Source organism: Bolinopsis microptera, chromosome 3, assembly GCF_026151205.1.
Source record: "Bolinopsis microptera isolate Bmic1 chromosome 3, MBARI_Bmic_1.0, whole genome shotgun sequence".
Classification (NCBI taxonomy): Eukaryota; Metazoa; Ctenophora; class Tentaculata; order Lobata; family Bolinopsidae; genus Bolinopsis; species Bolinopsis microptera.
In genome coordinates, this window is record NC_087074.1 from 4,250,707 (window position 1) to 4,278,057 (window position 27,351).

Sequence of the window (27,351 nt, forward strand, 5' to 3'; positions counted from 1 at the left end):
TGTACCACTTCGATTCATCACAGCAGCCGTAAAGAAAGTTGGTACCCCCTGTAGAAGTATATCAACAATATGTTCCACAATAGTTCAAATGTGTTTCAAGTATTTCAATTTTACAAACTCTAACGCCTCCCCGTTATCTTAGCAGGAGTGTACATGTTATGATATAAAAATGTCGGTTATCTTGCGAAGAATCCTCCCTCCCGCACTAAGATCCCTGAGTTCTACTTTGAGTTCTGTGCCCTCCAACGTTGACCCCAACTCTAGCGTAGCCAGGACAACTAGAGGAAACTATGATTTGGAGAACCCTGCCAACGTCACATCTCGTCTTCCCAGTGAGTGTTTTCATTTGACAGACAATTAAATTGCGATTTAAACACGAGACAAAGTTTCAATTTCGTTACATCCTGAATTCTTGTCTGAAGTCAGTCTCTGCAATAAACAACTATAGGTGTCATCCATTTGGTGTAATAACTACTCTCGTTCTTGTATAATAATCATATAATATTCACACCTCTGTTCTAGCGTTTAATCCCTCAATACTTCAGCTCAAGCTAACAGTGCGGGAGAGTTTGCAGTAACAAGTATCGATCATCTGTTCAACTGGGGCCGGAAATCCTCCTTGTGGCCACTTACATTCGGTCTGGCTTGTTGCGCTGTGGAGATGATGCACTCTGCAGCTGCGCGGTACGATTTCGACAAGTTCGGTATCGTGTTCAGAGCCAGTCCTAGGCAGGCAGATGTGCTCATTGTAGCAGGTGAGGGACACAAACTTGAGATAATTTTAATTTTCAAGATGTGTATGTCCTTATTGTGAGCGAATGTTTTGTAAGATGATTACTTGTGTTTTTACTCTAAACAGATTTAAAATTAGCCTTCATTTCCAATCTCTCCCAGGAACTTTAACCAACAAGATGGCTCCAGCCATGCGAAGAGTTTACGACCAGATGCCTGAACCAAAGTGGGTAATCTCAATGGGCTCGTGCGCTAACGGTGGGGGCTACTACCACTACTCATACTCCGTTGTAAGGGGTTGCGACAGGATCGTCCCTGTGGATATCTACGTGCCAGGGTGCCCACCCACTGCAGAAGCGTTACTGTACGGATTCTTGCAGCTTCAGAAGAAGGTGCAGGCTGAGAGACGTACACTTCATTTCTACAGGAGGGCCTAAGTGATGGAGAAGGAACTTTAATTTATATTTCAAATGTGTACAGCTCTTGGAGGTGAATAAACCCAGATTAAATCTGAAATGAACTGATAAAGAGTAAGTAAGATATTGAGTGTTGTCTCCTGTGGCCCGACCCACTATGCCAGTGTGACCCCCGGTAAATTGTTGAAGTTTAGGATTGAACTTTTTGATTAACTTGTTAACTTAAGGGCTTATCTATTGAGTTCATTGAGCAATAAATCACTGCAATATCAAGGAAAAACTTAGAATTTGCTTCGCCAGACATCATGTTCATTTAATGTGAGTTGCACTACAATTAATTTTGGTTTTTGTAAATAATTTTCAAAATATTTATGTGTGATCGATGTCTACATAATCATAAGTTGCTGCATTTGTAATTGAAAATACATAATCGATTTGAAAATGTAAAACAGACGGCTAAAATTCAAACAGATCATTATGTACATATTATATATGCGTTACGTTACCTGATCCTACAATGTATTTTAATGGTGCTAATAACATTCCATTAGCTAGAGATAAGTTAGCGATAAGGTGCTAATAACATTCCATTAGCTAGAGATAAGGCATGTCTGATAACGACTTTATGTGTGATAGTGACGAGGACTATGATTTAGAGTACAGGTTAGTTGGGAGTTTTACTTTCTGCATTATTAATCAATCCTGTGACTGTAATAATAGCAAGAATGGCATCTCATATCTGTAGACTTCTAAACTATATTGTATTATGCACATTTGAAGTTAATTTACTGGTTTATAGAATACCTGTTATATCTACAGTGACGATGAAGAAGAAGACGAAGAAGACTCCACGTTAGAAAACCAGTACTATAACAGTAAAGCAACAAAGGAAGAGTCCCTCAAAGACGCGCTTGCTGGTTTTGCCAAAGTTATCACACTGCAAAGTGAAAAGGGAGAATGGGGCTTTAAAGCGCTGAAACAGATGTTGAAGATTAACTTTAAGCTTGGTAAATATCTCCTTTTTAAAAACTTTGTTGTGTTCAGTCAACTCTTTGAGGGACCATACTTGTCGATAAATAAAATGCTTGTCTTAAATTTGGCATTCTTTGTCACTTCAATGGACTATATTGGAATGTCATGAGCTGTATCTACGAGATTTAAAACTGATCATAATACTCGGCAGGCAATTACGATGATATGATGGTGCACTATCGAGAACTGTTAACGTACATAAAATCGGCTGTAACCAGAAATCACAGTGAAAAGAGTATAAACTCAATACTTGACTATGTTTCTGTCAGTAAGAATGTAAGTCATAAATCCCCTTTGTTCTTGAATTTGTGACAATACTTTTGTCGAAACTTTATTCGTGTATATTGTGCAAGTTTAATCAAAACTTCTGGAGCCCTGTATCCAATTGAGAAATAAGGCAAGCCTAGGCGAAGTTCCAATGTCTTTTCCTTTCAGATGGTTCTACTGCAAGAGTTATACGAAACCACACTGACAGCTCTACAAGAGGCTAAAAACGAGCGTCTCTGGTTTAAAACCAATACCAAACTAGGAAAACTGTACTTTGACTTGGGTGAATATGGACAGTTACAGAGGGTGATAAAGCAGCTGCATGCTGCTTGCAAGAATCAGGATGGATCTGATGATCAAAAGAAAGGTATTGGACATTTCTTGAGATGTTTAGGACCTATTCATCAAAAACGGTCTACTCAATTAAATTCTGTACGGCGCGGTCACAAATGTCCATACAAGTCAGCGCTTTCAAACGCGCTTTTTACGCGCGGTCGCGTTGCTTATTAAATTTTGTCACACGTACGTACGTACGGTTTTTTGGCACTGCCACAAATGCGGTAGCAATTATTGTTCAACGACCTTGCAATCACAAATTTGACATTTCTCATAAACTAAAACATAGGAACATAATGCCCCCTCCGCTTTGAACAAACAGTTGTGCCGCATATTTGACCGACAATCATCTCGCGAGGTGTATAGGGTCTTCAGAAGATCTTAAAATCATTTTTCTTTACTAAAATGTCTGTTGTACAGTATTCACCTTCTACCATCGAAATATCACTTTTAGTATCAGAATGAAAACTGCAACCTTAATAATCTTCAGGGACGCAGTTACTAGAGATATACGCACTGGAGATACAGATGTTCACGGAGCAGAAGAACAACAAGAAATTAAAGGTTCTGTACGAACAAAGTCTGCAAGTCAAGTCCGCTATTCCTCACCCGCTCATTATGGGAGTTATCAGGTAATTGTCTTGTTATTGTCCGTCTTAGGCTGATGTATACAAATGAAACTATGTTATTTGCATTTTATCATTATTATCAATTTTTCGTTATTTACATAAATTACAATATTTACATCAACACAATACGCCAAATTTTACATATTATATTATCGTATGTCGTGAATTGAAATAGCCAAATGTAATGGAAACAATTCCCTTCAGCGATCGATGACAACTTAAGTTTAAAACCAAATAAACGGTTAAAGAGGAAATCTAAAATACTTTTAATTTCACTTGAAATTCTGAGGCCATTAATACCACTTAACAGTCAACATTCGAACATAAACATTTCCTGCCAAAAATGACCCTATAGTTGTGTCTACGACTATGAACAGTGAACACAAATGCTGACAAATACAATCAATAACAATTAACAATATATGTACACGTATGTAGGGATTGCAGTCTTTCTTGTGACCATTATAAAGTCACTGCCGAGCACCTTCCTAGCTCAGTTAAACTCCACCGACTTTGGCTCATCTTCCTTCTCTGATATTAACATCATAATCTTCTGCACCTGAGATTAATGGTGCTGTTGCAACACATTCTCCATCAGACTGGTCAAATAATCGATCCTACAGTCACCATGCTCACAAGGGGTACAGGTTGCCATGGATCTGGACATGGAGCTGATACTGCGGGGGAGTGCTGCAGAGAGAGGGCGCTGAGGTCGGACTGCTGAGAGAGGTTGGGGTGAGGGTGTGTTGCGCTTGTTGCACAGCCTGGATACCGCCCGGAGCAGGGTGTGCTTCTCTAGCTGCAGCATGTTTATCTCGCTCAACGTCTCCTGAAGTGTGTATGTTAGATTATCAGGTACGGATATTATCTTTGTGTGGAAAGGGTGGTCAGAGTGGTTATTGATTACAATTTAACATTCTTTGTTGTTGACTTTGCGAATAGCTTAAATCCGCAAACCTGAAGCTGAGACTCTAGTTTTCTGACGTGATAATGAGAGAGAGAGTGACAGAGGTTCTCTAACATCATGTTGCACCCACACTCCGTGGTGGAGTGGTCTGACACCGCGCGGATGTGGTGCACGTGCGCTTCAAGCAGCTGTCTGATTACTCTCACCTGGGGTGGGATGTGTTACAAGTGATGACCTAGGTCGCTATTTATTTATGAGTTAACAGTGTGGATAATTATAACATGATTAACACTGATAATCGAATAAATCTGGAACTTTCCTGCCGTTTTAATGGCACGATTAGAGAAAGAAGTAAAGGAGAAAGCAAGGCTCAGTTGAACTGAAATACCTCTTGGGTAACATGTGAGAGTTGTTTGCTAGCCTCGCCCAGGACTTGGGGTGTGTCGGTGTTGTGGGCCATCACTGCTATCTGCTGCGCTTTCTTCTTTAGCTCAGCCGGCTCACTGTGTATCACTACCTTACCTGAATCAGGGTTTAATATTGCATAACTAGTAACTTATCCTATGGCAACTCAAGAATGATCTAGATTCTAGATATTGGTGGATAGGTAAACCATACGTGTTTTAACACGTGACAGTGGTTCTGAGTTTTGATTGGTTGATCGCTGTCATTTGTCAAAACAATATGGTTAGCCTCTGCATCAGTATCCAGATGTATGTACGACTCTTGCTCAAAAATTACTATCCGATCGTTTAGAACTGATTTAAGGAATTTACCTTTGGTAAGAGGGCAGGTTGGAGGACAAGTCTCCAACTTCAGGACTGCTTCCAGTTTAGCTTGGAGCTGATCTTTGCCATCGTTCTTACTGAATCTCACCTTCTTCCTCTCAAGTTCCCGTCTCAGGGAGGGTATAGAGAGCTTCTTGAGGAGCTCTAAACTTGTTTCTGCGCCCAAACCAGCGGGAACCTGAGATAATTACATTAATATTTTATTTTTAAACATATTGCCTATTTGACTCTAACAGTGCAGTAAAAGCAAAATGTATGCGAGGCCGAGAAGGGAAATTTATGCGGGAAGGAAAGATAGGTGAATCTAAAGGGGCTCGTTTAGTTGGTCCTAATTTAGTCCAAGTTGATCCCTCGCTCCTTCGACCATTGTAGTCGCAAATAATCAGTGTTCTTCTCGAACTTTACCTGATAAACTCCTCTACTCTTAAGATGAAGAGGGCTGAGATACTTCAGTTTAGAGAATCCTCTTGAGACCCTCCTGTTCACTTTCTTCTTAGCTTCAACAACAGTTTCAGACCCACGAGAGGCACCCCTTCTGACCGTCTTCTTAGCATCAATAACCAGTTCAGATCCTTTTGAAACACTTCTTCTCACTTTCTTGTGAGCTTTTCCGATCAATCCAGATCTTCGGGAGACTCTTTTGGTGACATTTCTTTTGGTTTGAATGGTTTCAATAGCCATACTAAATCTCAAACTGATAGCAAATAAGAACGACTAGAAATAACTGAGGCAATGAAAACGATTTTTTAACTACACTAAAGACGAAAGTTGTCATTTTTATAGTGATTTTAGCTAACTGAAACAAAAGAAGGTTACTCTGTCTTCAATGATTAATAAGGGTACTGTTCCTGGTGACATGATACCCAGATATTGTCCACAGCATGTTATACGAGATGGTGACCTGGAGTTGGTTGCAGTAACAACCGTCTCCCTGTTGCAATCAGACCGGACTGTTCCATCAACACAATACGCTACTTGGATTACATCTGACACTTCTCCTTAATCAGATCGCAGATGGTTGATACAAAACCCAATGTAATCTCACATCTTTTTATCACATGACTGGCACTGATTGACGCTTGATTAGCACGTGGCTGCTATTTGACAGCCACGTGACTTCCATGTCAGGTGACATGAGACCCACCTGTTCAGTCTGCGTAGCGAGTGTGGCGGTTCCGGTCTTCTCCCCCACCACACACTCCACCTTCATGTCTCCCACGTCTATGATGAGGGGCGAGGCTGCGGTCATTTCACTGCAATCGTTATCTTCTGAAATTACAAGTAGGTCATTATGAGCAGGGTAATTACTAATTATCCGTAATTATCACCAATTACAGGTAATTGGTATAATTATACTTTAGAAACAGTACATGTCACAGTTGATTAGATGATCATTTGGCGGTCCACTACGCGGAGGTTCGAAGTTTGAAGTTTTAAAGGCCCGCTTACATGGAAATGTAACTCCGAGTGTAAATACGGAATCTCTTGTAATATCAAACCTTTCTCTTTCACAACATAACTCTTAGACCTAGCCAGAGGGCCCCCTCTTCTCTGGACCCTCACCTCCTCCCCACTTTCCTTACTCCCTTCCAGTCCCTCGAACAACTCAGAACTAGCCGCTAGTGAGATAAAACTCTGGGTCTCTCCGTTCGAACTCTTGCGGAGGGTTGGGGAGGTATCGTGAGTTGGAATATCTTCCTCGAAGGAGCAACTTTTCTGTCTTATCCGTTTCAAGCCTCCTAGAATCTTATTCTTCCCTTTTCTTTTTGGTATGCCAGATCTGTCAGGTCTCATGTAATTCTCTTCAACAATGGTTTTCGGTCGGTGATACCCAAAACTACGACTTTTCCAAGAGTTCCTTTTGAAATGATTACCAAGAGGATCACCGTTCATACATTTCAGATCATTTCCTTCCATGTAACAAGAACAGTAACGATTGACAAAGCGGGAAAATCGACCCAATTTGGTGAAATCAAACCACCCTCTAAAATGTTCAATGTTTAGTTTACTGGACCATCGGTAGCTAAACTATTAATATCGGGAATAGTTGCAATAACCTGTGTCTGCTGGCTCTACTGTAAAGATTAAAGACAACGCAATGTAATAATACCAAGCCGTAGAGGAGGTCTAGAGAAGATAATCGTGCAATCTCAAGCACAGCCTGAACTCTTACTATAGATTGAGGACACCTGGCCAGTGGTTGTCGTCATGGTTACCCTAAACATCTTCTTTTGGTTACTATGGAAACGGTGGATATTAAGGACCGGAAATGATGCGCACATGTGTGCAAGCATTAGCCACATAGGTTGTATGTTTGGGTTAGAAGTTGAAGAAAATTAGTACACAGTCGATACATGAATACTGGATAGTATTCAGTCGATACTGGCTACTGGCTGTTTTGGAGATTAAGGTAAATTAAGTAATGTCTTGGATATATGAGAGGCCAGCTGCAGCGGTGCATTGAGAAGTCATGATAGCGATATTACAGGTGGAGATGGCTTATACACATTACACAATGACTAATGATGATAACACTTATTGGCTCGTTTAACCGGCTATTAACCACTCTAACATCACGGTAATAAATAAACAGCTGTACGTTTGATAAGAGCCACCAACCTGCTATAAAGCGACTGCAAAACGACAAACTAAGATTTGGGTGTACTGCTATCCTAGTGTAGTAAACTACAGGCTTGTGCCCTTTCTTAAGGTTATAATGACTACATGAATATATTCAGATCACCCTTATGTGAAGCTCAAATCAAGGTGTCCCCTGTCCAGCACAGTGTAATGTAGAAGTAGCCACTACTTTGTTACTCGCGCCAAAGTACAAAAGAGTCTCATCCATGATTTAGATTAGAATTCATGGTAGATTTTACACCTATACTGTCATCTGAATTGGAAATAGCACCTTGGTAAGATCAGCTGCAATGCCACTGCATCTCACATACTAAATATACTAAACTATATAGCTGTAATATATAGATCCCCCTATTCTTACCTCTCAGGGTAACTTCCGTCCATCTCTGAAAACACAACAAGGATCGCACACAACCAAACGATCCTAAATACAAATACAGTCCTCGATAGCGATTACAACTTACGTTTACAGGTCCTGTAATAAGAGCCTAATGATCCATCGGTCTCTCTATACAACCAATCATTGTACAGTACTAGATCGATAAATATTATGTTCGATCATTCGTCCGTTTGGGCAGTAGTACTGTCAACTTATCGGACCAACAGACTACATCAGGAGAGCAATTAAAAACAAAAATAATTACAAAGCAGCCTAACGATAAAGCTTTATAAAGGTACGGTTATGTTGCAAATGGGTGTTAAGCATTTCCGTTTGGTGACGTCAGAGCCTTGGTGTGGGCGAGGTGGTCCCTGTGATATCTGGTACAGTAGACCCGTGTATATTGGTAGTGTGAGGTTCTGATTTACTACCAGGGTATTGAGCAGGTGAGTGTGATATTCTTAATGAGATCGTGTGAGAAAGTCTTTGTAACTTTGTCAGATCATGAAATTGGGTTTTGTAAATATTTATCATATATTTTGTCAGTTCCTCAAGTTGAGATCGTAACAATGTACCTATTTCCTATCCTAAGTAATCATATTAAACTATTAAATGCCGTTGGCACAACTGACAAACTCAATCTAAAATAAACTAATTTTAGATCAGTTCACTAACAGACATTTTTATTTTAGGTAGTTATGACCATGATCACCAGCACTCTGTCCAGCAGCGAGATCGCAAACAAGGTAAACCCTCCCAAAACTCGGAAAGGAAAGAAGATCCTCGAGTCGAGAGAATCCCTGATTGTTGAAAATGACAAGAAAACGATCATCCTGAAGGGAGCCAGCACAAGTGGTATAGTTAATGACGTTTTAGCGGATCTATTTAAAGTCAGACGACAAAACTCAGCGATGATGAATCAGAATAATCCTTTCCTCCCATTTGAAGATTCAGCGCCTCTCTGTGAGCTGATGAAGAAGAAAGACGCCAGTTTGTTTGTATTTGGAAGCCACAACAAAAAGAGACCCCACAACTTGGTCTTTGGTAGAACTTTCGATGGAAAGATTCTCGATATGATAGAATTTGGGGTAACAAACTTCAAGAAACTGAGCCAGTTCAAATCAACTAAAGTTCCTCTGGGTGCCAAGCCTTGTTTAATTTTCAATGGTGACGTGTTTGAAAAATTTCCCGACTGGGGGATTATTCAGAACTTTTTCTGTGACTTTTTCTGTACCACAAAAACGAGCTCAATCAACCTTCAAGGACTCGAATACGTAATATCAATCAGTGCAGTTGAACCAGATAACCTCCTGATAAGATCATATGAAGTGAACATGAAGAAGTCCGGAGCTGATTCCCCTTACGTTGAGCTTGTTGAGATTGGTGTTTCTTTAGATTTAAAGTTGAGAAGATCTCAATTTGCTCCAGCGGACATCAGGAAGCATGCATTGAAGGTTCCCAAAGCAGCGAAGATTGGAAAGACAAAGAATATTACACACGACATGGCGGGAACCAAACTTGCTACTGTTCACATGACCAAGCAGAATATTCAGGAGATGCCTCAATCCAAGATGAAGGGATCGTCTAAAAAGAGGGAGGCTAAAATGGAGGGAGCAGTTAAAAAGGCAAAGGTTGAAAAAGTTGAAAGTTCGCCAGATGTTGAGGAAGAAGCTATGGAAACTTCGTGAAGAGGGTGTGACGGGCTTTTTAATCTTTAACTCAGAGCTGACTTGACGAGAGTTTAATTTATTTATTTTATAACGGTGTCAGGATTTTTATTCGAACCAGTTTAGTTGCAGTTTTATCCGTTTTTATGATTGTTTTATTGCTTCACCCTGAACTTAAATACAATTAAGACTGAAATTTTGTCTCCACAAAATTTAGTCATAAATAATATGATTTAGTAACGATAAAGTTCCCTTACCATATCTGTTGATACCATGATTGCACTGAAAGAAGTAACTCTCGCTTCTTGCCGAGCGATGGTCCATTACTTGAACAAATCCGAGTGTCAATAACTGCATTCTAACATGTCACAATAGAAAAAATAAATACAAGTCCAGCAAATAAAAGTGTCATTTAAAGATTTTACAATGTTGGCCCGAATTTTGAATATATCGCATAAATAAGCAGGGAGTAAGTCCTAAACCGGCGAATTTTTTCCGTACTGAGATCAACAAACCTGCAAGTCTTAATCTTAAGAACTAAGAAAACCTTCTATTTGTCTAATTCCTTTATAGTCCAGGAACAAAGGTATAAGTTATACCTCAGTTGTACTATTTAACAATATATAATACTTAGTTTCAATGCATAACCTAAGTTTGTAATTTTACTACACATCATCGAGCCTGACAACCTACCTGTCATAACTTAGCCTGCATAATTACATAATTATGCATAATTACGTGATTACATTACAGTCTTTACAGGGTAATTCTCTGTCCTATCTCTCTAGGTTTGATCTAAATCCCTTTGATCCCAGGATGCTTGTATGCTCTCTAATTACAGACAATATGGTTGTAGTTGTAGACAGCTTCAATCATGGAATTAAGGCTAAATAGTAAATATTGATCTTCCTCCGCGAATGTTCTGGCATTTAAGTCTAAGATCAATGGCATTTCCAATAAAGATTGCAAAAAAGAATGCTGAACAATTCTGGTGAACTAAAGTCTTATAAATTAGTTCTCGGATGTCATGAAGAATTTACTTGTAACCTCTTGAGAATGTGCACGATAAAAAATTGCGATAATTAATTTTCTAATTCCGATAAAGGTTGCACGTTAACGAAAATTAATTATATTTTTAGGAAAACCAACAACAATTCACTCATTAATTGATTAAGCTTTTATCTAATTTATTACGTCATAAACTAACGGGGTGCCGCCCCCAGGGAGTGCGGAGGAAAGATGCACCTGCGGGATGCCCAATACCAGAAAGCTCACACAGACTTCTTTGAAGCGTTCAAGAATTACGATGAGTCTGGTAGCCCGCGGAGGACAGCGTGTCTCAAGTACCTGGTACTTGCGAGCATGCTCATGAAGTCCAACATCAACCCCTTCGACTCCCAGGTTTATATTTCAGTTCCGAGCTCCGAGTGTCTTAGCTCCTTAAACTATTTAAGATAGTGTCCTTATCGTGAACACCGTAACCAACTCAATTTAAATTATGTTTCGTTGTTGTGATGTTAGTCAGGGTGGTAATGGGTATCTGATTTCAGGAGGCAAAGCCGTATAAGAATGACAAGGAAATAATAGCCATGACAAACCTGGTAAAGTAAGTGACTTCCTGCTGAACTTAGTGACCCTGTTGAAACTAGTGACCTAGTTGAAACTAGCAACCCTGTTGAAACTAGTGTCCTAGTTGAAACTTGAAACTAGTGACCTAGTTGAAACTAGTGACCCTGTTGAACCTAGTGACCCTGTTGAACCTAGTGACCCTGTTGAAACTAGTGACCCTGTTGAAACTAGTGACCCTGTTGAAACTATTGACCCTGTTGAAACTAGTGACCCTGTTGAAACTAGTGACCCTGTTGAAACTAGTGACCCTGTTGAAACTAGTGACCTAGTTGAAACTAGTGACCTAATTGAAACTAGTGACCCTGTTGAAACTAGTGACCCTGTTGAAACTAGTGACCTAATTGAAACTAGTGATCTAGTTGAAACTAGTGATCTTGTTGGAAACTTAAACTTAGTCGGTCTCGACTTTTCTAAATCATCTCCTTTATCCGTGAATTCCCACGAAAGTTCCTTGAAATGTAACTGTTTCAGTGCGTACCAGAGCAGCGACATCGAGCAGTTTCAGGCGATTATAAAGGAGCACCACAGTAGCGTTATGGGGGACACCTTCATCAGGGAGCACATTGAGGACCTCCTTAAAAACATCAGAACAGAGGTTAACAAGTTACTAGGGCTGTTTTCACTTTTCCCAGGCATAGCTGCGGATTGGAATGTTGTAATTATATAATGTGCCGTTACGTTCGCTTAATTACTGTTTTATTATCCTACTTGATATTCCCCGCAGCTCTTAGCCATGTCTTCAAGAGGTTTGAATAATATACTAGTGAAGAAGTACTTTACGTATGTTTTTAGCTAAACAGTTGAACTGTCAGGTGCTGGTTAAGGTTATAAAACCATACACCCGATTAAAGATTGAGTTTGTGGCGAACGTACTCGGGGTTTCAAATGAAGAGGTTTGAAAAAGTTATTTTATAAAATGTATCCTAGTTGATTTACTATAAATCCATTGAATGTATTATTTTATATAGGTTATTGTATTTTCTATCAAAGTCAACACAAAAATATTGGAAGTCAAGAAGTAAGAAAGCTGCAAATGCAAAACAAGCACCTTCGACCAACTCTAGACTTACCGTGTGATAACCGTACTCGCGTTAACGACCTCCACTGGTCAGCGTTGTCATGGCAACCCCGACCTCCACAACGCAACTAATCTCTCCTGCAGCTCTGCCGTGTTAACAGCTTCATCAGGGAAAAGTAATGAGTAGTGTTCTAGGAATCTGTCGTGAAGTCTAACTCCTATCGTCGGAACATAACGATAAATGGGACAATATCTGAACTTGTCACGTGATCGGTAATACCGTAATTGTCGACTACATGAATATATGGGATGGCTGGTTAGTGTCATCAAATTCTGTTGGCAACCGAATAAAATAATTGTCGGTTAATTTATTAACTAAAAGTTAATAGTCTTGAAGATGACGGTCATTCAGATGGACCCACATCCAGAAATGTCCTTCCAGATACAAATAACTTATTATACGTGCCAGGTGCCTTGCAGAGTAGATGGAACCATGTCCTAAAAAAACGTATGAGTGCGGAAAACTTAAATGTTCGCACAGGCAGCACCGGAATTGAAGATATGATTGCCGCAGGCTAAATTTTTTGGCGATTTTGCCCACGCAGAAAGCCTAGAAGTAATTTGGCAGTAAAGATAATTTTCAAACACAGTTTCGAGAACGATTCAAAGAACTGTAGGGTTTTTCCTCCTTTATTTGTCAACAATTTTGGATTTTTTTTTTAAAAATTTTTTATCTAGACACTTATTTTACTTCGGAGTATTCCAACAGCCATATTGTTACACAAGTGCAACCAGCCAATTACAGGAAGCCGAAGGATTTGTTTTTAGCCATTGACGGTTAAGGTAGTGTGTACCATACTTTCTTCGCCCGAGACTTTGCTGCAATGTGCAGCTCCTCATTTAACCCTCACACCCGATTTCTCGAATATTCGGCTGAGTAGACCGGGGGGCTGCATAGACCACTCATGATCCTTAGCTGAACGTCAACGACGCTCACCCCACGACCAGGCAGACAGTGGGATTTGAACCCGCAACCTCACGATTGCAAAGCTGGCTAACCAACTGCGCTAACCAACTGCGCTACCTGGCCGATTGTTTTTAGAAAATTTCCTCTTTACCCCAAAAGAGTTTGACGATTTTGCCCTCGCAGATGAAGAAGCAATTTGGCAATATAGATCATTTATATTGTTGTGTTGATCATTTTCAAAATTGAGATCGTAGCCTTTTAAAATTTAAAATTTCCTCTTTGGCAGTTGGCACCAAAAATTTACTCGCAGATTATCTACCGATCTGCTATGTTTCTGGATGTGGGAAGATGGAGTATTAGTTTGTTTTGATACACAACTATGTAACTATGATTCTGGAATTTGATTTTGAATTGGATTGATAGTCAAAGGACACTCGAGTTTAAAGGATATTTTAAAAATAACTCCTAAAATATTGATCTACATATGATATTTATAATTATATCTACTAGAAATATAATTAAACGAACTTTTTCAAACGCGCCCATACATTAATACGAGAATCTACCACAACGTTCCCAAAATGGTCGGCATGGTCAAACCTTCTACTGTGACTTGTGATTACTTCAAGTTGCGTTTTATCATGATTATCTTAATTTAAATAGTTGCAAAACCAACTGCTGATAAGCAGTGTTCCGACAGATAAATTCCCGTTAACCATGGGACAATTGAATAGTTCTCTTGCATGAGAAATATAGAATTATAGAAATTATATAATTGCGATAACGTGTTTCTTAAACTCACAATCTATGTTGGACGGATAACTACATGCATTATCATAATAATCACCATGAAGGTCTAGATATTAGGGGGGAGGGGGCAACACCACCCACCCTAATATCGATAAAGTTTCTTTTCTTTATTTTTAGATCAAACAGCCTCGTCTCCTCTGGCATCTTCCACAACGATAGTTCCGCCATTTTCATTCTTATCTGCCGCAATGTTGACTAAAGCCACGGGTTGTTTTTCACTTGAGGCGCGTTTTTCAGGACCGAACGAGAGCTTTGAACTAAAGAACTTTTTCAAGGGATCTTGAAGCATTTTAGGAAGCATACTGTAATCGTTACAAGTACAACACAAATCACAATCAAAACAACAACGGTACGAACGGTTGTAAACACTGTGGAACCAAGAACGCTAAGCTGGCAATCGCAAAATGCTTCAGAATTATCTAGGTTGAACTTGGTTGAGTTGGTATATCCGCACTTGCAGTCTTGGAACGCTGAACTAGGGCAGTAGACATCAGGATCTGTTGATTCTTTGATTATCTGTTTCTCCTCAAGTTGATCGTCGTGTTCTGTTCTAAATGTAAAACAGTTGACATTCCCGTAATTTCCGAAGCTCATGTCCCTTCTACAGAATGATAAAGTAGGCCGTTCGCAGCGTATTCCGGAGGAGCAATATTGGTTCCAGCAGGCAAGGGTCTCGGATGTAGCACCGACCAGCAAACATGCTGCCGATGAGAGTAGCAGACACCACGAGGTAGTTGATTTCATTCCCTAAAATATGTTCACGATTAGAAATGGGGAGCAACTAGTTTCTCGCAGTGATCCGATCCGCCACGCCGCTGCCGATAGTTTTTGGCAGCGCCAAAGAAATTCAGCTTCAGCGGTTAAGAACAATACATATTTTGTTTACAGTCGCCTTGGTAATGCTGTAATGCTTGAGCCAGGTCACTTTGCACTCATTGTTGCGCGAAAAGAAACAGCGCTGGTACAGTGATGTTTAATGTTCATGTACTGGCCAGGGACTCCACGAATTTCTTGCGGTTGTTAAAACACGTTGTGGCAAATCTAGCAACGACTCTCGTGAGGTGGACTTGACTTTCGTTCGTGGTTAATTCAATGATTTCACTGTTGTTGCTGAACAAGAGAAACGTTACTCTAACAAGCATTCTTGACGCACGTGCAGTGCAACCAGAAGAACGTATCACGAAGAATTGTACAGTCTACAGACACGCGTAGCTGGCCGGATATCCGAGCAATTCTTAAATTTTATCATTAGCAGAGTGAAATTGAGGGAATTTGAATTTTTAAATGATCAAATAGGTATTATTCTAGAGCGTAAAGGTGAATATGTTTATGTACCGAAATTTGGGCCGAACATTTTTTGAACATTTAAAATATAATTTGAAACATTACAGTAACGTTATTCAAATCTCAAACAGAAACAGTATATAACAAAGTTTTGTGTTTTGATCATATGATCGTGGATGTATAGTGATTGATTGCATAATTTTGAATTTGATTGATGGTGATTGTGAGTGAGAAGATGTTTGAAGTGCCAGCCAGTAACTCTGTCAAATGAACAGCCCAATGAAGAGCGAATGAGCGCAATTGCGCAGGAACAGCAGAGAGGGTGGCACACACAGAAAGGACGAAACAAAAAAGAAAAAACGCCGTGCGCGGTAAGCTTGCCTATGTCTGAGAGCTGGTGTTACCTGGCAAGAGGCCTCGAAGGAGGTGCCGTGGTGGAGTGTGAAGGGAAAGTTCGAGAGCACGGCAGCTCTAACTGATGATGATGATTGAAGAAGGAGGTCGAGCGGGAAGCTCAGACCGACGAATGGTGTCAAAATCGCAAAATAAATAAATTCTGTTGACACCGCTATACACGGGTTCCTGCTAGTATGCATAAAGATTACGATGTAAGTGTAACACTGTAACACTGTAACACTGTAACACTGTAACACTGTAACACTGTAACACACTCCAATTGATAATAAATTAATTGAACAGTTACAGCAATAAATGGACCATAGGGCAAACTTGATGTACCTGATCCCACTAAAACTAAGGTAAAACGTTCTATATTAAAATAATTTGTCGATGCTTTGCGGTAGAGATTGAATCATGTAATCAATGACTGATGTCTGTTACTGTTAGTCTTATAATTCAGATATAGGGTGAGTCGTGTAACTGAGTCATGTAACTGTCCCGAATGTGCACCGCTCAACAGCGCGCCGCCTATAAATAAAAAACAGCAAACACTACGACTCACTGGTCTCCCGACACCTAAACCGGACAAAATGGAAGTACAACAAGCAAATAGGTATAACTGGTCCCGAGACCCGGTACATTTAAACTGCTCAGTTCTCGTGTGGCTGTGTTATGCCAGAGCTCAGATAAACTAACGACCGGTATATATGATATATGTGTACATTCTATATATCAGTAACCACAGGCATATTTTGAATATTTGAGAGGAGAGCTACACGTACGAATTATAGACATAATATACACAAAATGGAATATAAGAAGGAGTCATTTGTACTACATACTTATTTTTCCCGTCCTGATATTAGACGTCGAGAGCCGTGATTGGTGATCTTACCTTTTTAAAACGTGCAATAATTCAGTTTACTCACGGAGGGAAATAAAATTACTTTAGAAGTTAGCAAATCGTTGTTTTCATGTAAGAAAGAAATTTTCGAAATAGTTTTAAAAAATAAGGAGCAGTGTAACATTCTTTTGACCACGGGGCATATTCCAAGAGTTAAAATGGGTTGGGGTTGTAAAATATAACTACACTACATAATACTAGAGCTGAATTTAAATTTTCAATAAAAGTGCCCATTAAATATTAATTTACGTAATATTATTTAATATTTAAATGAACATTTCCAAAAAAGTAGCTATAGAATATCAACTTTCACTATAGTTTAAAATCTTCTAATATTTATCTCTGTTAATCATAACAATATGTGTCTTAAATCTTGACAGGAAATATCCTCTAGGTGGAACAACTACTGATTGGGTGCATACTGGACGGGGCAGTGAAAGGCAAGATAGACCAGCTCAGTAACACCTTAGTTCTTGACAAAGAACAGGAATCTCACCAACTCAGGATGTCTGGCTTGTCCGCATGGACTAAACAGATAAACGAACTGAGCGAGAAGTTAAATGTGACCGCCGGAGGAGGACCTGGTATGCGGTGAAGGGTGTTAAATGCCACGTCACTTTGAATGAGTATGACGGTATCTGGGTTGGAATTTGGTCAGTGACCCGAGCTGAGGGCTAGTGGCTTGCAATCAATATGGATGAGATAACTCGTGGACTGGGCCACAAATCAACAAAAAGACGTTCAAATTAATGAAAAGTCCTCCGGGAAAGTAGGATGAGGGAATTTATTGCTTTTTACCTTTTCTACAGAAAAAAGGATGCAATTTTGCCAGTCTTTGGAGATCAATTATTAAGTTTTAAACCATTAAATCTATATTTGATAGTATTTAAACGCTGTTGATTGTTATTTCATACCTTGATTATAATAGTTTGACATCTTGTTATCTGGTAGTTTCACAGTTTACAAACTACGCATCTGAATTAAAACACATCGGCTTGAAATGAATTTAATACTACAACTCAATTGTAGCTGTACAAATCTATAGTCATCCAGCTTATTCCAGGGCAAATATTCAATGAGAAATGGGATTGAATTGGACTGTGTAACAAATTATAATAAATGTATACATTGCAAGATTGATCTACAGGCAAACAAGTAAGTTCTCTACCTAGCTTGCTAGTCTATTGCTTACCTAGCTTGCTAGTCTATTGCTTACCAAGCTTGCTAGTCTATTGCGTACTTTGCGAGAAGCTCGAAAAGAGCGCCGCGCATTGTATTGGAACTGGCGTGCCAGGTAAGTATCAGTAAGTTCTTCATCTCTCATCTGAGCTCAGAACACTCTTGTGTTACTCTATTGTAAGTCAATTTTGGGTCTTACAATTATGTCCCCGTGCATCGAATGTATTTCATTTTCAATCAACTTGAGCGTTTCCAATTCTTCTTTACTTTCCCCTTCCTCCACCAAATCAAGGGCCTTAACTGCATATTCAATCTGCTCGATGGCCTTTGTCTTTAATTTGGAAAGCTCTTTAATCGCCTGTTCCGCTAGGTCAGACCTGGAGTAGGGTCTGGTCAGGAATTACTGGGATTTTATAGCAAAAATAAGTTACAAAATGCAACACTTTTCATTAGCATTAGAATGTTAAACATTAAACCAATCAAACTGAAACAATATCTAATGCTAATGGCCATCAGCCATGTCCAACATTATTTGTTCAATCGAAATTCAGCAATTCCATGTTAGGTACATGAAAAGCTATGCCTATATTGCTGACGGAAAGACGACATTTTGAATAATGGTCATATTACTTACTTAATTGTGAAGAAGGCGACGAAAACAAGAGTAAGCAACACCCCCGCAACGGCAACAGTCTGATACAATGTTATTTTATTTTTCGAAGCAGTAGCTTTCGTCTCTTGGCTTTCAGACACTTTTTTTTTCTTCGATTTCGTCTTGGGGGCTTTCTTTCCAGATTTGTTGGGCACACTGTTATCTGACCAAGCCACTGAGTCAAGGTCGCCAATTTGGACAGCATGATCCAATTCCCTTGAAGAGTTAGTTCCTTGTCCTTTTTCAGTGTCATCATCATAATATTCCATTTGTTGTTCCACATCCCCCTTTTCAAAGCTAAAATGTATTGCTGTACTGATTTCTGATAGCTTGGTAGAACTAGAAGTATTAAGTCCCAAGACTATCGAGGAGGGAGCATGGAGAGTGGAACTATCCATAGCAACTTGTCTGGTGGACCCAGATGGGCCCGCTGCCTCCATTTTCTGTCTATCCAGTTCACCGAGTTTACTTATTTCGGTAATGTTTTGTTTTTCTTCCTTGTTGCGATCAATACCATGAGCAAGCCATTTCTGTATTTCAGCTGGTTCGTTATATATTGTATCCATGTCATCCATTGGGATCTTTTCATATTCATTTTTTACGGTATCATTTAGTGCCTTGACTGGCTCTTTGATTTCCCGTTTGAAAGTGCCATTACTGTTACGTGCGAGAGCTTCATCCACTAAGAGAGCCTGCATGTTCGCGAGAGGACTGTTTAGTCCTTGGCTGCTGATTTTCGGTTTCACCGGATTATTTGTTTGATCCGTAGTCAGCAGTGTCTGTCCACTAAGTTCACGGGACTTGTTTTCGAGGGTATCGGCCATTTTCTGCTCTGCCTGGATCATTTTCTTTGATTCTAACCGACCATGCATTTCGTCCATTACGGAAGGATGATTTTGTGGGTCAGTCTTTAAAGATTTTTTATTGATACTTTGTCCTGCGCTCTCATTGTTAGCCTTGGCATTTTGTTCCGGCCAATTGACCAGACCATTCACTGGCAGCTTTTGATGGAGACCCACTTCAAGTTCAACCCTCTCACTTGGTGTTTCTGGTTTATTGAATATTTTCATGTCCTGATGTCTTTTTTTGACACTGACATCGTCAACTTGCTGAACGCCATCATATACTTTCAACTGTCTTGCATCTCTGTCGAATTTGTTGTTTCGAATGTTATTTGATCTAATGCTACGGTTACTTTTCTGAACTTGAATATTTTCACTCGATGCTGATTTTTCTAATTCTTGTACGTTCAGCATGTTGGATTTGTGTTCTGATCTTCGTTTATCATCTTCTGTCCGAACAAGGTCACCATCAATATCATCTACTCTCAACTGTCTTGCATCTCTGTTGAATTTGTTGTTTCGGATATTATTTGATCTGATACTACGATTATTTTCACTCGATTCTACCGGTTTTTCTAATTCTTGTACGTTCAGCCTGTAAGATACATTTTCTGATTTTCGTTTATCATCTTGATCTTCAGCCAAGTCACCATCATCAGCTTTCAACTGTCGTGCATCTCTGTTGAATTTGTTGTTTCGAAGGTTACTCGATCTGATGCTACGGTTACTTTTTTGTGCTTTGATATCTCCACTTGGTGCTACTGGTTCTATATGTTTTTGTTCTTTCAGCCTCTTGAACTCTTGTTCTCGCAGTTTGTCATTTCCATTGACAGGTTTGTTCGCTCCAGTTTCTCGACTTGAATCACAAACACGTCCAATAGGTTTTTCATCTTGACAAGATTCAACTTCCTCGTTTTGAGAGGGTCCTGAACCGGAACTCTCATCATCACACTCTTGAAAAGCTTTGATCATTTTATGAAGCCGGTCTTCATCTGCAGCACTTAATTTGATCTCTTGATTAGTCTTAGATTCGTTCTCAATTAATTTGTCATATTCTGTTGTGGTGCCCTTCCTCTTTTTTGACTTGAAAAATCTAAGAACACTAGAGGGCCGTCTGATTGGTTTACTTGATATTGTATCTGACTTCTTTTTTGATAAGGTTGAAAGCGGTAACTCTTTAAGTTTAATTGTGGTGTCATGGTTTTCTAATTTATCTTCGAACTTTGCAGACAAGCGTTCTTCCTCCTTTTTTAGTTTGTCTTGGTTGAAAAATTTATTTACACTAGAAGGTCGTCTCATAGGTTTAGCTGGTACTTCGTCTGACTTCTTTTTTGATAAGGTTAAATTGGGCAACTCTTTGATTGTGGTGTCATGGTTTTCTTCTTTCTCTTCGATCTTTCCAAACAAGCTTGCTTCGACCCTTTTTAGTTTGACATCACGTATTCTGTCTCTAATTATCCTGTCATTTTTTTGCACTTTGATGGACATATCCAGTGATCACGCACCTGAGACAAATACCTTAATTTTAAAATCTAAAATTTACCACATTTTTATCATGAGACGGTTAATGAGTCTGAACTTATTTAAGAGTTTAAGTTAAGGCTGATACAGGATAGGTAAAATTTAATGGTAAAGTCTTGTTATTTCATTCTTGTGAAGATCAGATCTAAAATGATTTTGCGGATCTTGCTATTCCTATTTCTACCTAATTATATTTTGGGAATGTACATAGTATCAGTAACTTTATTGAACCTACTGTTATCCAAGGAATGCAGATGGGCAGAGGATTGCGACTGTTTATTCGTGTAGTAGGTTCAAATAATCATAGTCAAAATCTGATAAACTTTCAAGCTGTAAGTGTAAATAATATAAAGTCATAAGACACGAGTGCTTCATGGTGTTTAAATCATTTAAAACAGACGAAAAATATATTGCGTAAGTTCTAACAGTGTAGTTATCTCATATGAACATGGCTCCTTCATCAAAACAACAGATCAGTATTTACTTTTTACGCCAAATATCATTCATCGTGAGATCGTATCATTGGGGTTTCTTAATCTGGTAGAGTTTTTCAAATTCTTAATTCAGCGTCTAGGTTCAGCCCCCTTTTTGTAAAGTTGGATCTTTATTTGTTATTCAAAACTTCAAAAACATTAAATTATCATAGCAATTGCCAAATAATTAAAAGGTTCGACCAGTGTTCAACTATCAATTTCCACCGTCCAGGTATAACTTCCACCATCCAGGTATAATTTCTCGTAGATTATGTATTTAATGTAATGATGTTTATAATGATTATTTGTGCTAGCAAACGATGAATATAGAAATAACAAGGCCTTGCAGTTGGAAAATATTGCTCATTCAGCTCGAAATCACATCCCCTCAGGCTTTATCTTAGTAGTCATCAAATTTATAGCCTTAAATTAAGTCTTAATTTAAGAAAATCGAAATGAATCATCGAGTCTTAATTTAAGACTCGATGATTCATTTCGATTTTCTTATTTAGAGTTATGAGATTCGTCTTCAAGCTCTGAATCTATGTCTTTGTGCACTTGGGACAGTTCCTCCCTGATAACGCTTAGAATCGACAGTTTTGATTTGTCATCGAGCGCTATATCGTTGTCAATGTTTGACAATCGTTCAGCGATGTCGCTAAGAAGCTGGTTGTCTTTTCCTTCCTCTTTTTCTATCTCCTCCTCCAATTTGTATCGGCTGAAAACAAAATTAGATTGTACTGAGAATTAGATAATTTTTTGATCAATGTTTCTGGACAGACTTAAGGCTAAGCAACAGGAAAGATTCGCACTTTGATCCGAATTTAAACTTAAATCTAACTAATATTGCATAACTCACTGAACGGTGGATATCACGAAAATCAAGGCTAATGTAACAAATATCACAGCTGCCACAATACGAGCAATGCATTCACATGTCTCAGGACGCGGTACCATATTGTTTCGCGTAGTCAGGTTCAGCATTTCTTTCTTGGCTTTAACAAGAAGTTCCTCTTCATCACTGGAAGGTTGTTCGACTCTCAGTAACGGGATTTCTGTATTCTGCTTGGGTTCTGAAGCGAATAACAACCGTTCATGGAAAATTGATATTTAGGATGCATTTTACATCATCAGAAAATCATCAAAAGTTAAATAGTAAAGCTAACAATTTTAATGGTTACAAGTACAACTTGCATCCAATCTTTAAATCAATTGTTTATTTAATTTTCCGCTTCATCTGCTTACACTTACAGGCAGGTAAAAAGTATAGTGCTTCAGACTACATACTTTAAATGGTCGATCTTTATGATATGGCAGCATTTGATAATCCACAAAAGGTTTAATATACCGTGACTAAACGACCAAGATAAGTGATTTAAACATGCTGTCATCTGCCCATGCTTGTAATCAACCTATCTGTCTTGATACCTACGCTGTTGACTACCAAATTTATTGTTTTCTGGTCATTGTCGAACTACTCGTTTTACTTTTAGTCTTTACCTGAACATTATGATTATAAACCCCTCCGGGTTAGAATAATCAGCCGGGTGGGCGGGATAGATTCTGATAGTGATAATCCTGGCTCCTGCTGTTAGTCGCTTACTCTTAGTGTTAGTTGTTTCCTGCTTAATAAATAACCCCGGTGGCGGTACAGCTTCTATAATCCCGCCCCGATAATTTGGCTCAACAAGATCTATTTTGTTTTAATATTTCATGATAATTTATTCCGCGCACTGTCATGTATTTTGATGACGTGTATCACGTGACTAACTAATTACTAAAAAATGTCACGTGACCTATTGCTTAACGTAAGAGCTATAAATACATTTAATCTACGTATCGGTTTAAATGCAGGCGATGGCAAAACTCCAGCACACTGCGTACAATTACATTACTTAAACTCTTACATTACTTGGACCAGTTCCAGAACTTGTCTCGACGGTTACATTTGTCCGGTAAATTTTGGCGTAGCAATTGCACTGTTTGATATGAGCCATGTATCACTATTATCATAGTCGTAAACTTTGATGAACTTCATGACACGATAACATTATCAGCTCCACCTTTTATCGCTTGCCAGGCTTAACTCGACGCCCCTTATCGATATTCATTCTAATAATGTTTAAATAGAACGCCAATTTCAAATGTCATAATACCTTAGTTTTCTTTATTTGGTAGTATAATATTAATACACGTCCCGTCGTCCCAATTCCATTTCATATTTTTGATATACTGATCTCATAGTCGCATATAGCTAGAATTAAGAGTAAAAATGTATGTAAAATTTATTCGTCCTAACACTAACACTAACCCGGAGGGGTTTATAACACAAAACACGGGCACGCTTAAGTTATATTAATACAACCCCTCGTGCTAAATAAGCACGTCAGAGTTATTTTCATAATAATCCCTCGTGCTTTGAGTTTGCACTCGAAATTATTATCAATTTTTTCGCGCGTCGCGGGAAAAATTAAAATATAATCCTTGCGCATGCCGAAGTTATGTGTGTTATATGGTATGTAAAAGGTAAACTGACCTTCTTCTATTATATTGACAGTCGTATATTTTATTAACAGGTCGATTGTTGATGTTGTGCCTTAATCCTTTTTAAATTTCAAGCAGTAACCAGTTTACTACTGCGTTAATGATATTTTGAATATTTATAAATATTGCTATTCTGACTCACGAGTTTCTACCATAAAGCTGGTTTCCTCATTTTTTTCCTCGATAGGCATTTGTTGAGATCTGTATTTAGATTGCGTCCATCTTGTAAAGGGGTTCATGCTTTTTAGGGATGAAATAGACTTAACCGTATCGGATGAACGAATTCTTTCTATCAAAGATGGTTTGTGTTCAATGTCGTTTTCTGCACCACACGAATCACAAGAATCCTCCGCATTAACTGTAAGGTAATCACTGTTGCAATTATTCTCCGTAGCAATACGTCTGACGTCCTTTTTGATACTTTTAATGTTCCTTTCATTCCTGATTCGGTCCTTTTTCATTACTGTCATTGCGTTTCGCCAACTGCAATCAGAAAATAAAATGTATTCATAAGTATGGCCTTTCGGTAACTCAAAATATTACGTGCTCTGAGATAATATTAATTAATAATCATTTTTGCTGATTAAACCATGAAATTAGCCTAATAAGCGAATACATTTTAGACATTTACTTAAAACTTACTTAATTATAGTGAATCCGATGAATAAAAGTGCACTGATCAAAGCTATCGTTGCCAAACTCAAGGCTATTACGTCCCTCATCAGTGCATGCTTCGTTTCAGTTAGATGGTCTTTTTCAATTTCAATCACATTTATATCTTTAAATTCTTGATCTTTATTGACATCCTTGTCACCTATTTCCTTTGTTGTTTTTTTGTTCGTTGTATTATTGACTAATGCTTTGTCATCAGATATTTTATCGCTTGATGCCTTTTCTATTGGAAATATGCCATCATGTGGCTTTTCAATTGGCACCTTGTCATCGGATTCCTTTTCAATTGGCACTATGTCATCAGATTCCTTTTCAATTGGCACTATGTTATCAGATGCCTTTTCAATTGGCACCTTGTCATCAGATGCCTCGTCACTCGGTTCTACGAGTACGAGTGTTGGTATATCTACGAGAACTACTTTTTTATGGTTACTGGGTGTTTTATCCGAAGCATCAGATTTATTGCCGTGGACTTCACTCTCCAATAGTGTTGGAGAAGTAATATTATTATCGGAATGTGATTGATTGGACGGTTTTAAAATTTTACTCGTCTCTATCCTCAGTCGACCGAAATTGTTACCAGCGGATGGGTTATCCGGAAAAACAAGCTCAATATTCTTTGAATCTGTCTCATCGTTATTTAGCTTTTCTTGAAGGTTCTTTTTGAAGTTACTTGCGGCATGATGGTGTGGTGCCACGCTTTTCATTTTATCTGCATTTTCAACCAGTTTTGCAAGCTTAACTTCGTAAGCCTTCAAAATATAATCCTTTTCGGTCCGTTCTTTTGGAGATACACCTGAAAGGATACATGGTACGAATTCGAAATCAAAGCGTTTAAAATGTTACCACAATTTTATCATTTGTATTTGAGCCTCGCCGTTTCTACGACATAACTGTCCAATATTAATAAAGATTTGGTTGTGATCTAGGTACCAATGCAGCTGCAATTTTAACACTACAAATCCCGACAGCACATTTTGTAATTTTGGCAAGCTATTCGGTAAGCTAGAAATCATGCACTGCGCCTTGACTTAATCAGTTAATACAACGAATTTCGATCGTTTGCACTTTTTCTCAAAAATTAAGAATATCAACTTCAACTAACCTTTGAAACAGAAGAAGAACAAGAAGGAAATCAAAAATGAACCAACACATACAGATGTCATAGTGACTGCGAAATGCAAAGGTATTTGGATTCCTTTGTGGGACGAGTAGACATTAATCTCAAAGAATAAACGGAATACTGATTTTCATTTACAAAGCTACATTTTTCAACGTCTGAAAGTGACTCCTTCATAAATGAAATAGCCATCGACAGAAAAGTTTAAACGTTTGGGCGAATGAAATATTTATAATTGATGTTTTGGGAAAAAAGTGATTAGTTTAAAACTAATTACAACACTAAATTTATTCCATTTATTGAGCTATGTAAGAAGTAATTGTAACGTCGACAACTATTTGTTTGAAAAACTGAGTGGAGACTCTCACTTTGTCCCAAAACATCAATTATATGATCGACCCACTCAAAAGAGCGAAGACAGATTATTAGAATGAAATATTTTATGGAACAGCTACTAAAAATGCACAAAACTGACCTATTGTCAGTCTACTAAATACAATTAAAAATGACATAATTTACTCCTTCATCAAAATAATTAATGTTTATCTGTATCATTTTTTTTTTTGGAAAACGAAATTAGATATATACAGAATAGTATTACAGGTTATATATTATGAAAATCATCATTGCAAAAATAAAACCCAGTCCATGGGACTGAAAAAATTAGTTGACTTTCGATTCGAAAGAGTTAAATTCTAAATCATCCATGTTAGATAATTCATAAGTTTTGTTTGAGGTATTTCTTGATCCTCTAATACACAATAAAATTAATTTCCTAATTAAAAATGATAATTTACACCGATAATAATTTATAATATCGTTGTAATTCTGCTTCTTCTTATAAGCAAGTTTGTTGCAAAGCAGTTTCTCAAATGTCCTGGCTTGAGGTCCCATGCCACCCGTTACTGAATATATTAATGGAGCGAATGACCCGTGCTCTACATTAAGTATTCTCTCGTTGTAGCATCGTGTTTTCTGTCTCTCGGCGTTCTCCATTGTCTTCTTTGTCGAATGTTGAAGGTAGGAATTAGAATTAGGATTAATTACCTTAACATCGAAAAAAGCCACTTGGCCCGGCCTATAGAAACCACGAGCTCTAATATCGGGTCTTGCCTGGTCACCCGTTAGTGTTGAGGACCTCTTGAACTGCTCTCCTTCTAGTTCTTGAAGCTGAGGTTCAACTTCCACGTCCGAGCAAACAGTTTTCAGCAAGCCAGCTAAAAAATCCCTAATTTCATTGTGTCTGATAATGATGTAGCCACCAAGATGGCAATTTAGCGAATGGTTCACATCAAACGTTTTTCCGCATGGACATTGTGATGGCAAACGATCCAGATCTAAGTTGTACCGCAATCTGATAGAATCCCTGAATTCAGATTTATTTAGAACGAAACCATGTTTTCTAAGTGGTAAACATGAGAGCCAATTTGAGCTCCCTGGTTCGCTAATCTGCTCCAAAACCCTTGCAGTCTTCTTATCAACCTTTTTAAGTATCTCCTCTTGTTGTTCTTTATATTCCAAAACACAACATGTCTTGGAGCTCT

At 38.5% G+C, this 27,351-nt stretch overlaps 6 protein-coding genes across 10 annotated transcripts; 3 read left to right on the top strand and 3 right to left on the bottom strand.

The window, feature by feature from the left end:
• The first annotated feature begins 141 nt into the window (after window positions 1-141).
• On the top strand, window positions 142-1,516 carry LOC134813378 (NADH-quinone oxidoreductase subunit B 2-like). The gene is made up of 3 exons (XM_063821113.1): window positions 142-332; window positions 546-755; window positions 895-1,516. The coding sequence occupies exons 1-3, from the start codon at window positions 170-172 to the stop codon at window positions 1,167-1,169; spliced, it is 648 nt and encodes a 215-aa protein (XP_063677183.1). The 5' UTR covers window positions 142-169; the 3' UTR covers window positions 1,170-1,516.
• A 211-nt stretch (window positions 1,517-1,727) lies between these two features.
• On the top strand, window positions 1,728-17,747 carry LOC134812512 (COP9 signalosome complex subunit 2-like). The gene is made up of 10 exons (XM_063819982.1): window positions 1,728-1,811; window positions 1,968-2,155; window positions 2,332-2,456; window positions 2,616-2,814; window positions 3,274-3,415; window positions 11,017-11,194; window positions 11,344-11,399; window positions 11,894-12,017; window positions 12,235-12,315; window positions 17,199-17,747. The coding sequence occupies exons 1-10, from the start codon at window positions 1,756-1,758 to the stop codon at window positions 17,397-17,399; spliced, it is 1,350 nt and encodes a 449-aa protein (XP_063676052.1). The 5' UTR covers window positions 1,728-1,755; the 3' UTR covers window positions 17,400-17,747.
• LOC134812522 (uncharacterized) lies at window positions 3,474-10,140 on the bottom strand. Of its 3 annotated transcripts, none has more exons than XM_063819991.1 (6): window positions 6,607-8,407; window positions 6,252-6,376; window positions 5,096-5,285; window positions 4,708-4,841; window positions 4,370-4,525; window positions 3,474-4,241 (listed from the first exon to the last, which is right to left on the bottom strand). In XM_063819991.1, exons 1-6 carry the CDS (start codon window positions 7,022-7,024, stop codon window positions 3,978-3,980), a joined length of 1,287 nt encoding a protein of 428 aa, XP_063676061.1. In that variant the 5' UTR covers window positions 7,025-8,407; the 3' UTR covers window positions 3,474-3,977. The 3 variants fall into 3 exon arrangements, with proteins under 3 accessions (XP_063676061.1, XP_063676064.1, XP_063676062.1); XM_063819994.1 differs by lacking the exon at window positions 6,607-8,407 and adding an exon at window positions 10,051-10,140 and having other exon boundaries at window positions 3,475-4,241; XM_063819992.1 differs by lacking the exons at window positions 6,252-6,376; window positions 6,607-8,407 and adding an exon at window positions 5,513-5,871 and having other exon boundaries at window positions 3,475-4,241.
• LOC134812312 (ribosome production factor 2 homolog) lies at window positions 8,815-9,938 on the top strand. The gene has a single exon (XM_063819692.1). It carries the CDS (start codon window positions 8,825-8,827, stop codon window positions 9,812-9,814), a length of 990 nt encoding a protein of 329 aa, XP_063675762.1. The 5' UTR covers window positions 8,815-8,824; the 3' UTR covers window positions 9,815-9,938.
• Window positions 17,748-17,799: 52 nt separating the features above from the next.
• On the bottom strand, window positions 17,800-21,902 carry LOC134812511 (uncharacterized). Of its 2 annotated transcripts, none has more exons than XM_063819979.1 (3): window positions 21,234-21,902; window positions 18,618-20,982; window positions 17,800-18,360 (listed from the first exon to the last, which is right to left on the bottom strand). In XM_063819979.1, the coding sequence occupies exons 2-3, from the start codon at window positions 20,963-20,965 to the stop codon at window positions 18,156-18,158; spliced, it is 2,553 nt and encodes an 850-aa protein (XP_063676049.1). In that variant the 5' UTR covers window positions 20,966-20,982; window positions 21,234-21,902; the 3' UTR covers window positions 17,800-18,155. The 2 variants fall into 2 exon arrangements, with proteins under 2 accessions (XP_063676049.1, XP_063676050.1); XM_063819980.1 differs by having other exon boundaries at window positions 21,230-21,902.
• Window positions 21,903-21,943: 41 nt separating this feature from the next.
• LOC134812895 (uncharacterized) lies at window positions 21,944-26,036 on the bottom strand. Of its 2 annotated transcripts, none has more exons than XM_063820499.1 (5): window positions 25,793-26,036; window positions 24,658-25,483; window positions 24,158-24,456; window positions 22,331-22,544; window positions 21,944-22,189 (listed from the first exon to the last, which is right to left on the bottom strand). In XM_063820499.1, exons 1-5 carry the CDS (start codon window positions 25,851-25,853, stop codon window positions 21,976-21,978), a joined length of 1,614 nt encoding a protein of 537 aa, XP_063676569.1. In that variant the 5' UTR covers window positions 25,854-26,036; the 3' UTR covers window positions 21,944-21,975. The 2 variants fall into 2 exon arrangements, with proteins under 2 accessions (XP_063676569.1, XP_063676568.1); XM_063820498.1 differs by having other exon boundaries at window positions 24,158-24,498.
• Window positions 26,037-27,351: the final 1,315 nt, after the last annotated feature.